Below are 17,884 nucleotides of genomic sequence, written 5' to 3'. Positions count from 1 at the left end.
TTTTTTATTTTTGCAAAGTAGTTTCACCCCAAAATACACTATGTTAATATTACTCATAGTTAATATTTTTAAACTAATATAGGCATCACGCAGCTGCACGTATTAAACTTTATCGACGATATCGGGTTTTTCTGACTTCAGCTTATGGAATTCGTCAGATTATATATTTTTCGTCATCCTTCAATTATTTCCGTCAAAATAAAACCAGCCACGCTCGAGAATGTCGAGATAACGTTTTTTTTGCAGCCCTCTCCTTTCTTTAGGTACTTACGTTACTTGCAAATTGTAAGATTAGTGAAATATACACACTTCTTAGTATGTAATTAATTCAACCTACCTTAATCTGACGCGCTCGAGAAAGTCTGATGTCAATTTTTTTTACTAATCTGATCTTTTATCCTTGACGGGCGGCCATATGTATGGGGCTCATATTTGGTAGCGGTATTAGACCGGGTACAATGTATCTCCCTGTATATTAATCTGTCACGCTGTAGTAAATCCCGAAATCCCCTGTTGGGCTCCCCTACTATTACGAAATTTTAATTTAAAAATAGATTTTCTAAAACGTAATTCACCCTTCTCACTTTCTCTCAATCGGTCTCAATAGCTCTGTCCCTTTTCTTCCACAAAAACACTGCACATCTTCGAGACGTAGCCGTAAAAAATTTACCCTCATGCGCCTTAAGAAGTTTCACTTCAAAAATCAAAACGGGAAAATGAAATGAATGACGGAATTCCTTACCGAAGAGGAGATATTAATTGTGGTCAAAGTGCCAAGTACGACAAAACGAAAATTTCATATACAGGACCTAATATTTATTTAATTCTCAAAGTATGTTTCTAATAATGATAAATACGGAATTAAGTTCAAATAACATATTGTTTAATTCAAAATACATAATGAGCTTATTCCCGAGATATCTGCGATTAGGTGTCTGCGGGGCCAGGGGTCGGGCCTTTGTCGCCCTCCTCGTCGTCTTCCGAGCTCTCGTCCTCGTCCTCATCCTCATCGTCGTCGTCGTCGTCCTCATCCGACCCATCCTCATCTGAATAAGTGTAATCTCGGCTTTCATCAAATGCAGCTGAAATTTAACAAAGGTTTTAAACTGATTAGTATTTTCTATAATGTACAACAACATTCAAAAGAAAGATTAGTCACCCGAGTGAGAGTACGAGGAGTAGTCGTCGTCGTCGGCGGCGGCCGCGCCTTGCCGCCCGTATCGGTGGGAGCGAGTGGAGAGGGCGAGGTCCGAAGTGAGGTGCAGAGCGTAGGAGCAGCGCGGACAGGGCGGCGCTCCTCTCGACGGCTTGGTGCCGCGGCGACGCACGTGCTCGTCGCAGAAACAGGTCTTGCATCGCATGCACGAGTACTGCCCCAGGCGGTTGCACGACTGACCTGGAGGGGACGTCGTGCGAGGTTACGAGGATCGCTCGACTTTTATATTCTACCGTGTGTGAGTGCAGTACTTACATTTGTACGTTTCAGACTCGAGCACCTGACAAGAGGCCTGATGTTCAAACTGGTCATCTTCACAGAGGAAACCTTGACAGAAGCAACATCTGAAAACTCGTCCTCCGTGTTCCCACACTCCTGGAACGAATCACGCTATAGTTGACTTGAACAAAATTAAAATTCCCAATAGCAGCCACGGAAGGATAATATACCTCTTTCACATTCCAGACAGACCGCATCTTGAAGAGGGCAGGTGCAGGCGTGTGACTGCAGGCACTTTCGCCCGTGACACACCCAAGCCTCACAGAAGTCACAGATTGCACCCTTTTCATACCAAATAAAAAAAAAACAGGTGAAATAAAATGATTGTCTTATGTATCATTTATACATCTTTGAGTGTTCTTGATATGAGGCATTTGAATGTTTTTTACAATATTAATAAAGCCACTGCTTGTTCCAATCAAAAATATCATGTAAGCCACTCTGTATTGCTTGAGACTGAAAAATTTAAAATACCTTACCAGAAAGGTCTTTATGGAGTTCCTTAAAATGTACACCTAGTTAGATATCTGGTCCTTTTTTAACTGTTGGGGTATGTTGTTAAACCTTTTTTAACATTGGTTACCACACACTCTAAATAGATTTGTTTCTGTTATGAACAATGCTTTTTAGGACAAGCGAGGATGATCATTTTTGTGATAACATCCATGTATTCAAACGTAAGATGGTTTTGAAGCCACTTTTCAAGCGGGAAAGGATCCAGTTAAGTGTGTTTTGCTAAACCAAATACATAAAAGTATAGTTAATGGCAAAATAAGACAGAATACCATCAGGACCTTTACTAGGATCAAATGATATTTTTAATTTGATATTTCCTTACTTGGATGACTCCGAGGCAATATAGGAAGTTTGTAGTCAAGTCAGATTTATAGACACTATGAAAATAATCAGTATTTAACTGGGAGATTTCCATTGCAACGACACTTCAACTTTATGATAGTTGGGAAAGACATTGATGCTTTGTATTTATTCAACAGATAGTATCAAAAGAATTTGCTTTTATTCTACCTTAATGCTGCACATTATGACACAAACATAATTCATTTATAGATTTAGAGATAGTATTAATTAGAAAATTTCTAGAATAATCTCTTCCAACCAATGTATTACTTACCACCATTCCCAATCCGGTAGTGTATACACCGGGGTGCCGGACCACACAGTCACCAGACTTCAGCATGCATTTCACCTTCCCGCACTGCGCACAAACTGGTAGGCGCTGTAGGGCCGAACAAAAGTAGCAGAACGCCCGACTCTTCTGCTTCCTTCGCAAAATAAAATATTATTATTTTAAAAAAATCGTTTTAATGAAAAATAACAATTCTACTTACTTTTGGCACTTATCACAATCCATTGGAAGGTTACATGGGTGTTGTGCTAAGTCAATATGCCCTCTTGCATTGCGAATTTCTTTCTGCCGAAGTTTTTGCTTTTCTGCCTTCTTGCGTTGCCCCGTCTTTTTCTTCGGCATATTTATAACCTCTATTAATGTTGGACTATATCAATCAGGACAATAGAAATAAGAATCCAGCTTGCCAGTTGCCAGTCAATTTCGAAATTCAAATAAAAACTACAAAAAACAATCACTGACTGATGATGATGATATTAAATTATCCCTAATGGGGATTGGGGTAGGCAAAGGACTTTAGTCCAAAGTACAGCCAGGTCTTGTTCTTGATAATAATTGGAGAATTTTCCAATCACTCATCAAGTTGAAGTAAAATCACTCAAACGTATAAAGTATAAACTATAAACCATTATAGAATACGTATGAACTATGACCCTAAATAGACAGATATATTACAGAAACCGTAAACGGCGTAAATTTGACAATCATGACAGAAGAAGTGAAGGCTATAAAATCTTTAAAAATTTATACGGATATGAAAAAATATTTTTGAAATAACGCACTTCATCTCAATTCATGAATGACACCATAAGGTGTATTAATAATAATATTTAATTGTGCCTCCGCTATAGTTCGTCTAAATTTCCATTATTTTTTTATGTAATTGGAGGCAAACGTGGAAAGAACGCTCGCTTAAGAAACGCTAACGCACGCTTAAGAAACGCTCAAACGTGGAACGACGGACGTCGAGGTGATACAACTCAGTCCGATGATGAAACTAAGCTGCAGGTATTTAGTAGTATTAAGTAAGTAGTTGTAAGTAGTTATTAGTTCGAACAATTCCTCTAAACACTCTCCATGGTAAATGCGGTAAAAGATGCAGAGAGATCCCACATCTCTACGCAACGCCAAGGGGTCAAGCAGCTCGGAAAGTGACTGGTCGTCGCTCGATTCGAATCGCTCTTCGTTGAATACGGTCATGCGGAAGGAGCTGGTACTAGGGAGCTCCCGCTCGGAGTGAGAACAGTACTACTACTCCATGTGAGGCCGAATTAGCGCTTTAAAGTTTCTAAGTTGCAACATATAATTGATATGCAGAATAAACTGGGTCAGGGATAGGACACAGGCTTGTGGGGCCCAGCCATGGTTTAAGGTCGAAACACGCTCCGTCGATGACGACCTTGATGCTCCGATCAGCGAGAAAGCTAGAAATGCAGTTGCATAATTACTCGAGGAGCCCATAGGCTGGAAGCTTCGAGAGCAGTTCTCTGTGCCACACCCGAAGGTTTTCGCTATGTCCAAACTTACCTCACTCACCTCCCCCTTGGACTCTATTGCCTCTGCCCACCTATGTGTAAGGTAAACAAGGAGGTCACCAGCTGAGCGACCACGGCGAAAACCGTACTGATAATCGCTAATCAGCTGGTAGCCCTCTATATAGGATAACCTCAGGAGGTTAATAATGGTTTCCATTATTTTGGAGAACAAGGAGGTTATAGCTGGACGATAGGGACGATAGTTGGACTGATCAGAGCGATTGCCGTTTTTAGGGATCGGTATTGAAGCGGTCTTCCAGCACTGAGGGACTATGCCGAGTGAGTACAGGTACTGGAAAAGGCGCGTTAAGACCGGAGCCAACTCAGGAGCACAAGTACTACTGATGGGGGGATGCCATCAGGCCCGCTCGGCGATTGTGCTTTGCGGACCGTTTCCGGCTACGAAGAATCACACCGCGAAATGGTCGGTGGTGGACCTCCCTTGGTCATCCAGAGTCGAGTTGAACGAGAAGAGACAGTCGGTGTGGGACAGCTCAGTCCTTGCTGTGCAGTGGACCCTTCCCTTGGACAGCATTGGCAAGAAAGAACCAGAAGGCTCGAGTCCCCGAAGGGAGGTTGGCCACTTTCTCGCTAAATCTGGCAATGTGCTCTGACTGCTTTAGCGATTTCCTGTTTGAAGGACCTGGAGGCTGGTCGTATGCTTTTTTACACGTTCGCCGATAGTCGCGTCACAGGTGTGTTTAATAAAATACATATGTAAGTATGTCTACTAAATTCAGAGCTGAGTGTTAGCGGATTTATTCATTACTGCTTTCTATTCAAATTCTACATTACATTTATACATTACTTACTTTTTTAGGCGTCGGGACGTGACGACCCCATCGCCCACTGGTGAAATAACCTGTGACAGAGGTTATTTCATCAGCGCAATCAGTCAACCCCTTCCTAGTGGGAGTGCCATGCTGTTGCCTTCGGGCTTCAGCCAAATGGGCAGGCACGACCGGGGCAGTACCACTGTCTCTTAGAAAACCGGCGTGAAGTGATGCAATAGGTTCGCCTTATTGTACTCGCGTTTCGTGCGGTGAGAGAGACTCCCGGAGCCCATCCCCCCCCCCCCCCCCCCATATAAAATATGAAGGTGCAGAAAAAAGAGAATCTACCCCAGGGGGGTACCACACGCGCTCGCGGTGGAGAATCCCCCTCTGGGCGTCCAACACCGGGACACTCTGCGCCCGCTGGTGGACGCACAGGCTGCCCTTCGTATTCTGGGGGGGGCAATTCTGCGCTCGGTAAAAACATTAATCGTTCTCGGGGCAAACGGAGCAATTTAACAAAGGCACCCCCGTCCACACTCGCCGTGGACTTCACAAATGTTAGGGGGCTCAATTCCAACATCAACGCTGTCCACTACCACTTAGAGACTGCGAAGCCGGCCTTGCTCTTTCTTACCGAGACTCAGATATCCCCCCCGGCTGATACTTCCCACCTCTCCTACCCGGGGTACAAATTGGAACATTCATTTGTGCCGCGGGCGGGAGTTTGCGTGTACGTCAGAGAGGATATCTGTTCTCGTCGCCTCGGGACGCTTGAAGGAAGGGACCTATCTAACCTCTGGCTGCGCGTAGACTGCGATGACCACCCGCGATTCTACGCATGCCTGTATAGGTCCCATAGCGGAAATACCGAAACTGACCGACTCATTGAGCACATCCAAATGGCTACAGATTCCCTGCTCGAAAGGGTTCCTACCGCTGAAATCGTGATACTTGGCGATTTTAACGCCCACCATGCCGATTGGCTCGGCTCTGAAACTACCGATCACGCGGGAAGATCCTTTCACGACTTTGCTTTAGCCTACGACCTGACACAAATGGTCCCTGCGATTACGCGAATACCAGATGTGGATGGTCATAAACCCTCTTTGTTGGACCTTCTGCTGACTTCACATCCGGAGAACTACCAAGTCTCTGTTGAATCGCCATTGGGTTCATCAGATCATTGTGTGGTCCGGAGCATTGTGCCGTTCACGCGCCCTCTTCGGCCTAGCTTCACGGGTTGTCGCCGCGTGTGGCACTATAAGTCAGCAGATTGGGATGGGATGCGGTCTTTTTTTGCGTCCTACCCTTGGGGGCCCATTTGCTTTTCGTCGAGTACTCCAGATGCCGTCGCTGACTCTGTCGCCGAGGTGGTCCTGCAGGGTATGGAACTCTTTATTCCATTCTCTGCGGTGCCGGTCGGTGGCAAGTCCCAGCCTTGGTTTAGGCGTTCTTGCAAAGCGGCTTTGCGCCGTAAGCGTGAATGCTTTAAAGCCTGGGCAGAAGCGGTGACATCCTGTGATGTGACTATCGGCGAACGTAAAAAAGCATACAATTCAGCCTCCAGGTCCTTCAAGCGAGAAATTGCTAAAGCAAAGTCAGAGCACATTGCCAGATTTGGTGAGAAATTGGCCCACCTCCCTTCGGGAACCCGAGCCTTCTGGTCTCTTGCCAAAGCTGTCCAAGGGAATTTCTGTCAGCCCTCAATTCCACCACTGCATAGGGAGGATGACTCACTGGCCCATACCGCGAAAGAGAAGGCCGATCTTCTAGGCTGTCTCTTTGCGTCGAACTCCACTTTGGATGATCAAGGGAAGGAACCACCGACATTATTGCGGTGTGATACTACGATGCTCGAAGTTATATTCCGGCAACGTGCTATCCGTAAAGCTTTGTCTTCCTTGGACATCCATAAGTCGAGCGGGCCCGATGGCATCCCTCCAATTGTGCTGCGTACTTGTGCTCCTGAGTTGGCTCCGGTCCTAACGCGCCTTTTCCGGTACCTTTACACGCTCGGCACTGTTCCGAAGTGCTGGAAGACCGCTTCGATACATCCGATCCCTAAAAAAGACGATCGCTCTGATCCGTCCAACTATCGCCCAATAGCTATAACCTCCTTGTTCTCCAAAATAATGGAAACCATTATTAACAGCCAGCTCCTGAGGTATCTAGAGGGCCACCAGCTGATTAGCGATTCTCAGTACGGCTTTCGTCGTGGTCGCTCAGCTGGTGACCTCCTTGTATACCTTACACATAGGTGGGCGGAGGCAATTGAGTCCAAGGGGGAGGCGCTGGCGGTAAGTTTGGACATAGCGAAAGCCTTCGATCGGGTGTGGCACAGAGCACTGCTCTCGAAGATTCCAGCCTATGGGCTCCCTGAGAAATTATGCAACTGGATTTCCAGCTTTCTCGCTGATCGGAGCATCAAAGTCGTCATCGACGGAGCATGCTCCGACCTGAAACCTGTGAATGCTGGTGTCCCACAAGGCTGTGTCCTATCCCCGACCCTGTTTATTCTACATATCAATGATATGTTGCAGCTTAGCAACATTCATTGCTATGCGGACGACAGCACTGGGGATACTTTTTACACTGGCCGGGCAGGTATTTCTCAGGCTGTTGTCGATGAGTACCGGAACAAACTTGTGTCTGAAGTCGAAACTCTTCTACGTGGAGTCTCGGACTGGGGTAGACTAAATCTAGTCCAATTTAACCCCAAGAAGACACAAGTATGCGCGTTTTCCGCTAAAAAAACTCCCTTTGTCGCTACTCCCCTCTTTGAAGACACTCTCCTTAAAGCCTCAGCTAGCATCGGGATACTGGGCGTTGACATATCGAATAACGTTCAGTTTCGCGGTCATCTGGAAGGAAAGGCTAAATTAGCCTCCAAAAAGCTTGGTGTGCTCAGCAAGGCGAGACGGTACTTCACTCCGGGCCACCGCTTGCAACTATATAAAGCGCAAATTCGGCCCCATATGGAGTACTGCTCTCACCTCTGGGCGGGAGCTCCCCAGTACCAGCTCCTTCCACTTGACCGTATTCAACGAAGAGCGGTTCGAATCGTCGACGACCAGTCACTTTCCGTGCGGCTTGATCCCTTGGCGCTGCGTAGAGATGTGGGATCTCTCTGCATCTTCTACCGCATTTACCATGGAGAGTGTTCAGAGGAATTGTTCGGTCTAATACCTGCAGCTGAGTTCCATCATCGGACGTCAAGGCAAAATACAAAATACCATCCGTATCACCTCGACGTCCGTCGTTCCACAACAGAGCGTTTTCTAAGGCAGTTTTTGCCGCGCACCACCACTATGTGGAACCAGCTGCCCACAGAAGTATTTCCGAACCAATTCGACTTAGGGTCCTTCAAGAAAAGAGCGTACCAATTCTTGAAAGGCCGGCAACGCACTTGCGAGCCTTCTGGCATTGTGAGTGTCCATGGGCGGAGGTATCACTTAACATCAGGTGAGCCTCCTGCCCGTTTGCCTCCTATTACATAAAAAAAAAAAAAAAAAAAAAAATTACTGCTATTGTACAGCTTTGTATTGAACAATGAATTACCTGATTATTTTATATGTATAGTCCTTTTCATGAAAGAAGTCCCCCAGACGCGGCGCTGCAATCGCATAACGTAATGTTGCCATTTATGAGTAAAAAATTTACCAATTTTATTTACATTTAGCAGATGTAATTTATCAAAATATAATATTATTTTTTGCATACTTCGATGAAACAATATTTCTGTTATGTAAAAAGTATATTTTTATTTACTTATATTAGCGGTGTACCAACTACTTACAGGGAAAAGATGAGAAAATAGGGTAAACAAAAGCAATACAATTTTTTATTTAGTTTTATTGCATAATTGTTAGGTTAGAATTTTTTTCGAAGTACACGCCGCTATTATACCTTCGTTTGTAATTCTTGTTACAGTTTTCTCTGACACACCTGCAATTAAATTATGAACAATTAAAAATAACAGTAACTTTAAGTTTATAATGCTTATGTAATATGTAATATATGTTTTAATTTCAGTTACCTAGTTTCATCACTTTATGTATTTATTCAATTTTGTCGCAAATACGAATTTATATCATAAAAGTCCCATCAATACAGCAAAAAATTATTAAATGGCAACTCTAAAAAGTACCTGTTATGGCGGCAAATCTCTTCCGAACATTGTTTAGTGGTATTAAAACACCTTGATTCTTATGTTCCGCTTCACAGAACTCTTTCACCTTTAATATCATTTCTCGAGCCGAACTTTTTATAATTTTTGGCATTGTAATCAATCTTTAAAATGCACTAAGCTAGTTAAAAATTCACAAAAATCTACCACAACAAACGAACTTGATAACATCGACGAATGACAACATTGCCGACCTGTCAAATTTAGTTCCAAAAATCACCGCGGGACTTCTTTCATGAAAAGCACTATATAAACATCCTTGTCATACATATAATTAAATATGTTCCATTCTTGAGTTTCTGAACGTTAGATACACAGTTTTTATCCATACAAATTGAAAAGCCACCTTTAACAATACGTTCAACGATAGTACTATGAGTACTACGTTACTTAGTACGATAAATTGTGCGCATTCAACTCGGTACCTAAATATTTTCGAATTGCTTCGTCGGGGAGGACCGAGAAACGACTCTAATTGAATGCTTCCAGTTCTAACTTCTACTTCACTCATCATTGCTATTTATCATAGTACATAAGTGAAACAAGTATTGCGTGTTTATTACTTTTATTACGCATTAGTTTTTGTTTGTTTACGTTGTTTGTGGACAAAGAAAATACTGTTGTCATAATAAAGAAATGGTAACTCCTTCTGATTTGGTAAGGTTTCTTAGATTACGTTACTGTGAGTGTGTATGTATTTGTAAATTTTGACATTGTTAAAAACAATTTGTGAGCTAATTATATAAATTACAATGAGGTAGCAACTTAAACTATTAAGTTATTATATTAACTATTAAGATATACGTATACCTAAAATCAAAATGTAGTGCTGAAATTTTTGAACTTACCTACCCAATATGTAATTTATTTCTTCGTCATTAATGATAGGTAATATGTATTTCTGGGTTTACTTCATATCTGAATAAAATTTTATTATATTATAATAGGAAAATTTAATGGTGGCTTCGTAAAAAATTAGTCAATAAATAAAATAGCAGAATAATAGTAAATTAAATGTATCAACTAGAAGTATAATAATAAATTATAAAGAGTATAGTGCTGTATTATGAATATGTTAGTCTTTTATGAATAAAAATCGATTCAGATGAAACGCGTGGGCGAGAGCGGAAAGCTGGTGCCGTTCTTCAAGGCTGTAGGTGTTTATTTCACCGTGGGTTGCGCCGCACCGTCGGCGTCCGCGGCGGCGCTGAAGTGCGCGCCCGTGATGTGCCTGCTGGCGTGCGTGGCGACGACCCGGCGCGGGGCGCACGGGAGGCGGGTGGCGGCCGGGCTGGCGCTGTCGGCGGCCGGCGACGCGCTGCTCGTGTGGCCGCATCTGTTCGTGGCCGGCATGGCGGCGTTCGCGGCCGCCCACCTCGCCTACATATCCGCTTTCGGGCTGCGGCCGCTGCGGGCGCGCGGCGCCCTGTTGGCCTACGCCGCCACGGCGTTATACCTGCGCGCGCTAACACCGCCGCCGCCTCTGCGCGCTCTCGTCCCGGCCTACGCGGCGCTCCTGGCCACGATGGCGTGGCGCGGCGCGGCCACTCCGGGCCCGCAGCGCTACGGGGCGCTGCTGTTCCTCCTGTCCGACGCCATCCTCGGGTACGGCCTGTTCGGCGGGTCGGTGCCCTACGAGAAGGTCCGTTAATTCCGTTTCCTTGCGCCGACGCTTCGCTTTCCTTTCGCCGATTATATTTTGTAAATATCGTTCCGCAGGTGCTGGTGATGACGAGCTACTACTCGGGGCAACTGGGCATCGCGCTGAGCGCTCTGCGGCGACCTGCCGACGCTCGGCACTAGCGTTGAATTCTCGATATTATCAAGGAGACGCAAGCGTTATATTTAAGTATTTAGATAGTTAAACGAAGCCAAACATACGCCAATGAAGGGCGACCATCTTCTGGTAATTGATATATTGTTATTTCAGACCAATCGAGGTGTTCGGTACCGTTAGTGAATAAGACTGAAAGCGATAGTCTATATATCGTACAATCTTTGAATAGTATTAATATTTTGTAAATATTGTTATATAAATTGTTTACATTCCAATTTTAAAATGATTTGGCCTAAAATCTATTTTGTCAATGTACTTATATATAATGTTATATACTCGGTAAGAACATACAAATAGAAATCAGAAAAGCGCAAATCGAGCGCAGTTATACATATCTATTGTGATCGTTCACATGTGACAAAGGATATAATATATAATAAGTGCCGAGCGATTAGTCGCAGCATTCGTCTTTGACGTGTTAGGAGAGGTTGAATTATTTAGTACCTAAGTGTTGCAATCTTCCATATTTTTAGTTGTTTATCAATAAACCATATCCACGAACGCTTCCATTATTCCAAACATTGTAAAAAAAATGGTGAATTGTAATAAAACACGCAATTTAAAATAACTATATAATATTTTATATTTACAAACTTAACAAATAGTAAGACGCGATGACAAGCGACGATTGTTAGTTCGCTCCTCGTGGTGCATTGTCTGCCGTGTGGCGGACGACATCTTCCGATTTGAACTGACGCCTCGCCAAAGGTTCTGGCATAGGGGCTAAGTACTTTTGGAAAAAACTTTCCTTCCTTTTCTCTTCTGTCATAAATAAAATGTTAGGTACAAGTTTTGTATTTTTAAAAACACTGACCGTCACCGATCGTCGTGTCGGCGAGCCTATCTATATGCCGAATGGTTTTATTTTGGATCGAGTTTTTTTTAGTTAAAATATAAAGCAGAGCAGAGGGGCTGTGTTAAAATAAAGTTTCTTCTCACGTAGAAGACGAGCCGAGTGACGTCACTCGCGGCGAAGGTTGTCGAGGCGCGCCTGAAGCTCGGCGTCCGCGTCGCTCAGACCTCCGCCGGCCGCTCCGCCGCCCGCCGCCGCCGCCGCCGTCGGGCTCGCCGGCGTTTTCGCTGTAGCACCGTAATCGTGTCATTCGTTTACAATTTTAAAGGGCGATATTGGTGAAAAGCTTACCGGTCACAGCGAGGGAGCCGGTCGCCTGCGGAAGGCCAGAAAGCTGGTCGTTGAGCTGGAGCCCGAGTTCGTCCAGGATCTGCGACACCACTGCATCGCTGTAATATTTGCCAAACTCATTTTAATGCAAGCACACTATTACAAACAAATGTATGTACTGGTAAAATCAAGTTGGTGGACTAATCTTAGTTGATTTAACAAATTCCTATTTAGACTTTGTACAAGGATTTTGACATTTTCTTCTTCTGGTGCCACTTTATTGCTAAAGGGTGACTGTTAACAACTTTAATTGCCAGGTATCTTGTGCTAGTCTATAAAGTTAAGTCCTTGGCACATGTGATCCCCCGTCCACTTAAGTACATTCTGCAACCACAACTTTCACCTCCTTGATCAAAAATAAATCATATAAATATGCCTTCACCTTTCCTCTTCATCATCGTCACCCTCCATGGCCTCATCGATAGAGTCATTCATCATCTCTTCCTTCATATCCATTATCTCAGACTGCTTCTCAAACTCCTGTAACATTGTGACACATACATATTGACCTACAAATAATGAGGAATGTTGTGTTATGTCCTGAAGCCCACCGAGGTGTTAAGCTCTAACAATCTAGTATAAAAAAACTATTTATTGAGTAAATAGATTTTAGACAGTTTTGTCAAAACCTGTTTAAAATTAATGTGATGAAATCAGATTGATTTTCAGAATCATATGTACTTATAAAATTATGCTTAGCTAAATAAAATGTATCCTAGTTCGAGTTCATCATAATCTGTCTGAATACCTGAAGAATTCTCTGTATTTGCGGCACATTTAGTTGTCTGTTCATTGTTGCCATGGCCCGGGTGACACCACGCATTGCTTGAGCCATACTGCTCTGAGACTTTAGTGTCTGTATCTTAAGAGAAACAGCCTGGATATTTGCCTTCATTATCATGAACTTGCGAACATAGCGCCGTGTGCGGACAAGATCTTTTGCCATTATCTTAACAGCATCCTAAAAAACAATAAATTCAATTAGTCTCAACCTCAAGTAAAGAGAAAGAGTAAAGAGATAGTAATGTATTCCCATTTTGTAAGGGAAGCTCACACCTTATTCCCGAAGGGGATTTAAAATAATACAAATTATTACCATTTGCCCTTCCTTAGCCAGTTTTTTAATATCAGCAATCACTTTCTTCTCTTGCTGTTCCATCTTCATTCGCTCTCTATCAAGGTCGCGCATGGCTTTGTTCAATGCGCGTTGGTTTTTACGCAGCATCTCCTCCGGCGTCATTCGGTGTCCAAACAACCACTCCATAACTTCCTTTTTAAAGCTAATATAGAAAATATTATAAAGTCATCTTTTTATTTCAATCTCGTCACTCGTGTAATAAGAATAAGGAGAAATTGAATAAAATCCTTTTGTTGTTAACACATACCTTTTTTGTATGAAATATTACAGCAAAGTCTAAACTGGATATAAAATATAAATGGAATGAATCACCGAGTTATAATATGAACATTTATAATTTCGTCTTTTCACTGGATAAACGAAAGCCTTTATTCATAATATATTTAAATATCAGATTAAATTCTTAATACATATTACTTACTACCGATTAAATATTAGTGTAACAAAACTAAGAAATTAATATAGAATTGTGATTGATGACATTTAATTATGGTAAAAAGTTAAATATTTACACCTGAGACGAATCACTAGTTTCAGTTTACGACAGGCGACGGCGCGACCTACTGACGCCAAACAAATTTGTATGGTCACGTGACAAATCGTGAGCTCGTTCTATTACTTTACAAATTCAAATTGAAATTAATAACATATAATATATATATATTCATCAATTCAATTCCGATCATTTTCACTGAGAGTACGCCGAGAATTTAGCTTAGCACTTAGCATGTATCTTATAAATTTGTTACGTAGAAAGGAAAACATTCCGGCACTTCTCCAGTGCCTACGCCTAGGCCTCAGGAGTCAGGGTGCCTGATGGCTACGTTAGAAGGCGACGTTGACCGCCGATACTATTCGTACCCTCAGTGAAAACTAACTTCTCATAAAGGGCACACATGACATAATGTATCAAAATAATTAATAAACTGCAGACGTTTTTATTGTCCGTTGAGTGAACTGACAAAAGGTCTACTTCATGTCAGTTCCTATACTGTAAGAAATAGTTTAGTAGTAAGAAATAATAGGAATTAATATAAAAAAAATTGAATGGTCATGTAACAAAGCGTGAGCGTGAGTAATGTCGTTCCCATACAAATTCATTTAGTGTTAGTGGGTCACGCCTGTCAAAAAGTGATTTTGTCTCAATCCCCTTATTAACATATTACTATCTTATCTGTGCTTAGCTCAGTGTAACATGACATTAGTTAAGCGTATGTTATCACGTGACTATTCGCATTTGATTCCGTTTTTCGTTATCTATAAATAATTTGTACCCTTCGTATTTTAAAAATAATATTTATCAGAAATCGTTAAAAAGATTTAGATGTAGCCGAAATATAGCAGATCTAGAAACGTTTGAAACGTTTTTTACTAGTATTCCTGTTTCTACAACAAAATCATTAAACTCTTCACATATTATGGCAGAGGCAATGCTGAAAAATAATGTAAATATGTTAACAATAATGACATTATGGGAGTCTTATGTGATTTTGTCTAAGGCTTTTGACTGCTTGCTTCATGAAACAACGTCATCCTACATACAAATTACTATACCATCATTACCATGTCACACAATGCGTTGCGCCGCAAGCGCGCCGGACTTGTGACCTGCGGGACGAGGCGGGGAGCTGTAAAATATATTGCCACACTGCAACGCCCGTGTGGCACCCTATAGCTCGAAGTAATTGCGCCTGTGGCCGCACTGCACACATTTATCGCCATTTAGGCTACTAGAATTGGCGATAAAAATATTTGAAAGGCGATTGGTCGCCTATTAGGCTACTTCAAGGACATGTCATGAATCGCAAATGAACTACTTTTATTAAAAATCATAGTCACTCTAAGATCTGTATGAGATATTAAAGTAGTAAGTTTCCAGTAGGGGAATACCCAGAATTTTTCTTAGAAATTATGAAACCAAATTTAGGAGGTAGTACTGTGCAATGTACCTACCTATGTTGTTGTTAGTGACTACTGCAATTATCTATATTATACTGACTAAATTCGAGAAAATGTTTTGTGCCTTTCGTTTCGTTCGCTTTGTCAATTTGTTCTTCAACTTCAACATAACCAGTGCGTGTAACAAGTAATTTCAAAGCCATCATTTCTGTGAAAAAAGCATGGTAAAACACGGCAAATATGTGAAGTATTATCGCAAAGAATGGGAAAAAATACCAGCATTTAAAAGTATGTTTAAGAACTTATGTTTTTTACCGTTTAAGAGGGCCCTGTCCTCCAGTCAGGCAAGCAGGAAATCTCTAGGAACTCTTTCGGTGGCGGTGGCGGTTGCGGGTTTGATTCCCGCCTCGGAACAAAATATGTTTGTGCGACAGATATTTGTTCCGGGAGTTCTGGATTAAGTATAAATAAAGTTAAAATTAAATATAGGTACACTACAATTTTATTTTATTTTTATATTTCGGCTCCTTTTTAGGCTACACTATCCTGAAATTCGGCTATATTAAGCTACTTATGCTGTGAATAATGGCGATATCAGTCCCGGTGTCGTTGGCAACACTGATCAGTGTAGTGAACATCGGGGCTCGGGCTCCCTATTCCCTAGTTTATGGTTGATTCTGTCATCTGTGATGTTGGCTTAAAGGTCTCGTTACCAGGCCATAAAACTATTAAAAAGAAAAAAAATCATCTGTGATGTGATTGTGTTGTAGATTTTACGAATATTGAATATTCAATAATGATAGATTTTTATAATTTTAATCCAAAGTACTGTTTATCTGAATAAAGCCTTACAGATTAATAGTTTTATGTGTAGAAATATTTGTTTCTATGATATATTGTGGGTTTCTACTGTCTAACCATTTGTGCCTTTGATTATTAATTAATGTCAAAAGAAAAAACTCGCGCGTTTTTCTATTTTTAAAATTTCTGCCTTCGGTGTCTCTTTGCACTTAATAACCAACGTTTAATAATAATATTAAAAATTGCTTTCCTATTAAATCTACTTTCTTAAAATTAAAACGTGGTAAAGATTGTATTATGAGTGGCGACGATGTAACTATAATGGAGGTGGACGAAGTTGAACCTGCGACTTCAAAGACTGCTGCATCAGTCTCGTTGAAAACCGCACAGTTGCCGTGGATAGAAAAGTATCGTCCTCAGAAATTTTCAGACATAGTTGGGAATGAAGATACCGTGTCACGGCTGGCTGTGTTTGCAAAGGCGGGCAACGCTCCTAACATTATAATAGCCGGTCCGCCAGGTGTAGGCAAAACGACAACTATTCTATGCTTGGCACGAGCTCTGCTCGGAGTGGCTTTCAAAGACGCCGTGCTCGAGCTCAACGCATCAAACGACCGCGGAATTGATGTAGTTAGAAATAAAATAAAGATGTTTGCACAACAAAAGGTACAATATACAGCATAGCTTTAACTGGGGAAGTACTCTAAGTAGTTCTGAAGATAATAAATAGTAATTTGTAATTAAAGTTTTCATTTATTAAATATGAAGGATACTTTTATTAGACTAAATTTTTTATCTCTATAAACGGCTACTTTCCAGGTTGTGTTAAAAATTGTATGTCAATTAAGTGTTATTTCATACAATAATTTACTTATTTTTAATTAGGTGACACTTCCCCCTGGACGACACAAGATAGTGATACTGGATGAGGCAGACAGCATGACTGATGGAGCCCAGCAGGCTCTGCGACGGACAATGGAGCTTTACTCGAGCACCACACGGTTCGCTCTTGCCGCTAACAACAGTGAGAAAATTATCGAACCTATACAATCGCGTTGTGCTGTGCTTCGTTACTCTAGGCTCACTGACTCACAGATATTAGCCAAGGTACTGACTGATGACTAAACATAATTTTACAGATTTTTATATTTGTAAGTTTCTTCAGCATCATCGTGATTAATGCATCATTAGTAAGAATATTATTTTTAACTTATTTATCAGTAACATAGTAAGTAATCATTTTTGGATAATGAATGTCAAGGTGGTAGAGGTGTGCGGGAAAGAAGGTCTCTCGTACACCGAGGAAGGGGTGTCGGCCGTGGTGTTCACGGCGCAGGGAGACCTGAGAGCCGCACTCAACAACCTGCAGTCCACGGCGCAGGGCTTCGGCCACGTCAGCCCCGATCACGTGTTCAAGGTGTGCGATGAGCCGCACCCGATGCTCATCCGCAATATGCTCGAATCCTGCCTCAAGCGGGACATACACGAGGCCTACAAGGTCAGTCCTCGCCCCTCCACACTTCTCCCTAAACGGAACCTGTCGTCGGTAAATGCCAAATAACGCTTCGCAGGTGATAGCGAAGCTGGTGAAACTGGGCTACGCCGCGGAAGACATCGTCGGTAACATTTTCAGAGTAGCCAAGACGTTGGACGCGCCCGACGACGCCAAGCTGACGCTGATCCGCGAGATAGGGCTGACGCACATGCGCGTGGCCGACGGCCTCTCCTCGCCGCTGCAGCTGGCCGCCCTGCTCGCGCGCATGTGCCACGGCTCTTGAAATTCTAACCGAAAGAGTAAAGATTACAACCTTCAGCTTTTTGTTATTTTCTTTTGTGCCCCTCTCCCTCCGTACGGTGAAAAGATAAGTTTGGATCGTTCATACTAGG

General features: G+C 42.3%; 4 protein-coding genes across 7 annotated transcripts; 2 read left to right on the top strand and 2 right to left on the bottom strand.

The window, feature by feature from the left end:
* Positions 1–861: 861 nt before the first annotated feature.
* LOC125056634 (zinc finger protein 330 homolog) lies at positions 862–3,287 on the bottom strand. Its single transcript, XM_047659849.1, has 6 exons — positions 2,845–3,287; positions 2,628–2,778; positions 1,666–1,777; positions 1,472–1,591; positions 1,160–1,396; positions 862–1,082 (listed from the first exon to the last, which is right to left on the bottom strand). Exons 1-6 carry the CDS (start codon positions 2,982–2,984, stop codon positions 928–930), a joined length of 915 nt encoding a protein of 304 aa, XP_047515805.1. The 5' UTR covers positions 2,985–3,287; the 3' UTR covers positions 862–927.
* Positions 3,288–9,464: 6,177 nt separating this feature from the next.
* Positions 9,465–11,477, top strand: LOC125056488 (lysoplasmalogenase). 2 transcript variants are annotated; one of them, XM_047659611.1, is made up of 3 exons: positions 9,465–9,778; positions 10,245–10,781; positions 10,859–11,477. In XM_047659611.1, the coding sequence occupies exons 1-3, from the start codon at positions 9,776–9,778 to the stop codon at positions 10,940–10,942; spliced, it is 624 nt and encodes a 207-aa protein (XP_047515567.1). In that variant the 5' UTR covers positions 9,465–9,775; the 3' UTR covers positions 10,943–11,477. The 2 variants fall into 2 exon arrangements, with proteins under 2 accessions (XP_047515567.1, XP_047515566.1); XM_047659610.1 differs by having other exon boundaries at positions 9,471–9,796.
* A 57-nt stretch (positions 11,478–11,534) lies between these two features.
* LOC125056487 (charged multivesicular body protein 2a) lies at positions 11,535–13,924 on the bottom strand. Of its 3 annotated transcripts, XM_047659609.1 has the most exons (7): positions 13,545–13,758; positions 13,256–13,439; positions 12,908–13,120; positions 12,542–12,639; positions 12,121–12,218; positions 11,916–12,056; positions 11,535–11,738 (listed from the first exon to the last, which is right to left on the bottom strand). In XM_047659609.1, the coding sequence occupies exons 2-6, from the start codon at positions 13,421–13,423 to the stop codon at positions 11,938–11,940; spliced, it is 696 nt and encodes a 231-aa protein (XP_047515565.1). In that variant the 5' UTR covers positions 13,424–13,439; positions 13,545–13,758; the 3' UTR covers positions 11,535–11,738; positions 11,916–11,937. The 3 variants fall into 3 exon arrangements, with proteins under 3 accessions (XP_047515565.1, XP_047515564.1, XP_047515563.1); XM_047659608.1 differs by lacking the exon at positions 13,545–13,758 and adding an exon at positions 13,812–13,924 and having other exon boundaries at positions 11,535–12,056; XM_047659607.1 differs by having other exon boundaries at positions 11,535–12,056.
* A 1,970-nt stretch (positions 13,925–15,894) lies between these two features.
* Positions 15,895–17,810, top strand: LOC125056486 (replication factor C subunit 2). Its single transcript, XM_047659606.1, has 4 exons — positions 15,895–16,663; positions 16,883–17,104; positions 17,259–17,495; positions 17,569–17,810. The coding sequence occupies exons 1-4, from the start codon at positions 16,295–16,297 to the stop codon at positions 17,773–17,775; spliced, it is 1,035 nt and encodes a 344-aa protein (XP_047515562.1). The 5' UTR covers positions 15,895–16,294; the 3' UTR covers positions 17,776–17,810.
* Positions 17,811–17,884: the final 74 nt, after the last annotated feature.

This window comes from Pieris napi, chromosome 15, assembly GCF_905475465.1.
Source record: "Pieris napi chromosome 15, ilPieNapi1.2, whole genome shotgun sequence".
Classification (NCBI taxonomy): Eukaryota; Metazoa; Arthropoda; class Insecta; order Lepidoptera; family Pieridae; genus Pieris; species Pieris napi.
Note: the sequence above shows the minus strand (reverse complement) of the source record. Positions and strands in the feature narration are given on the sequence as shown.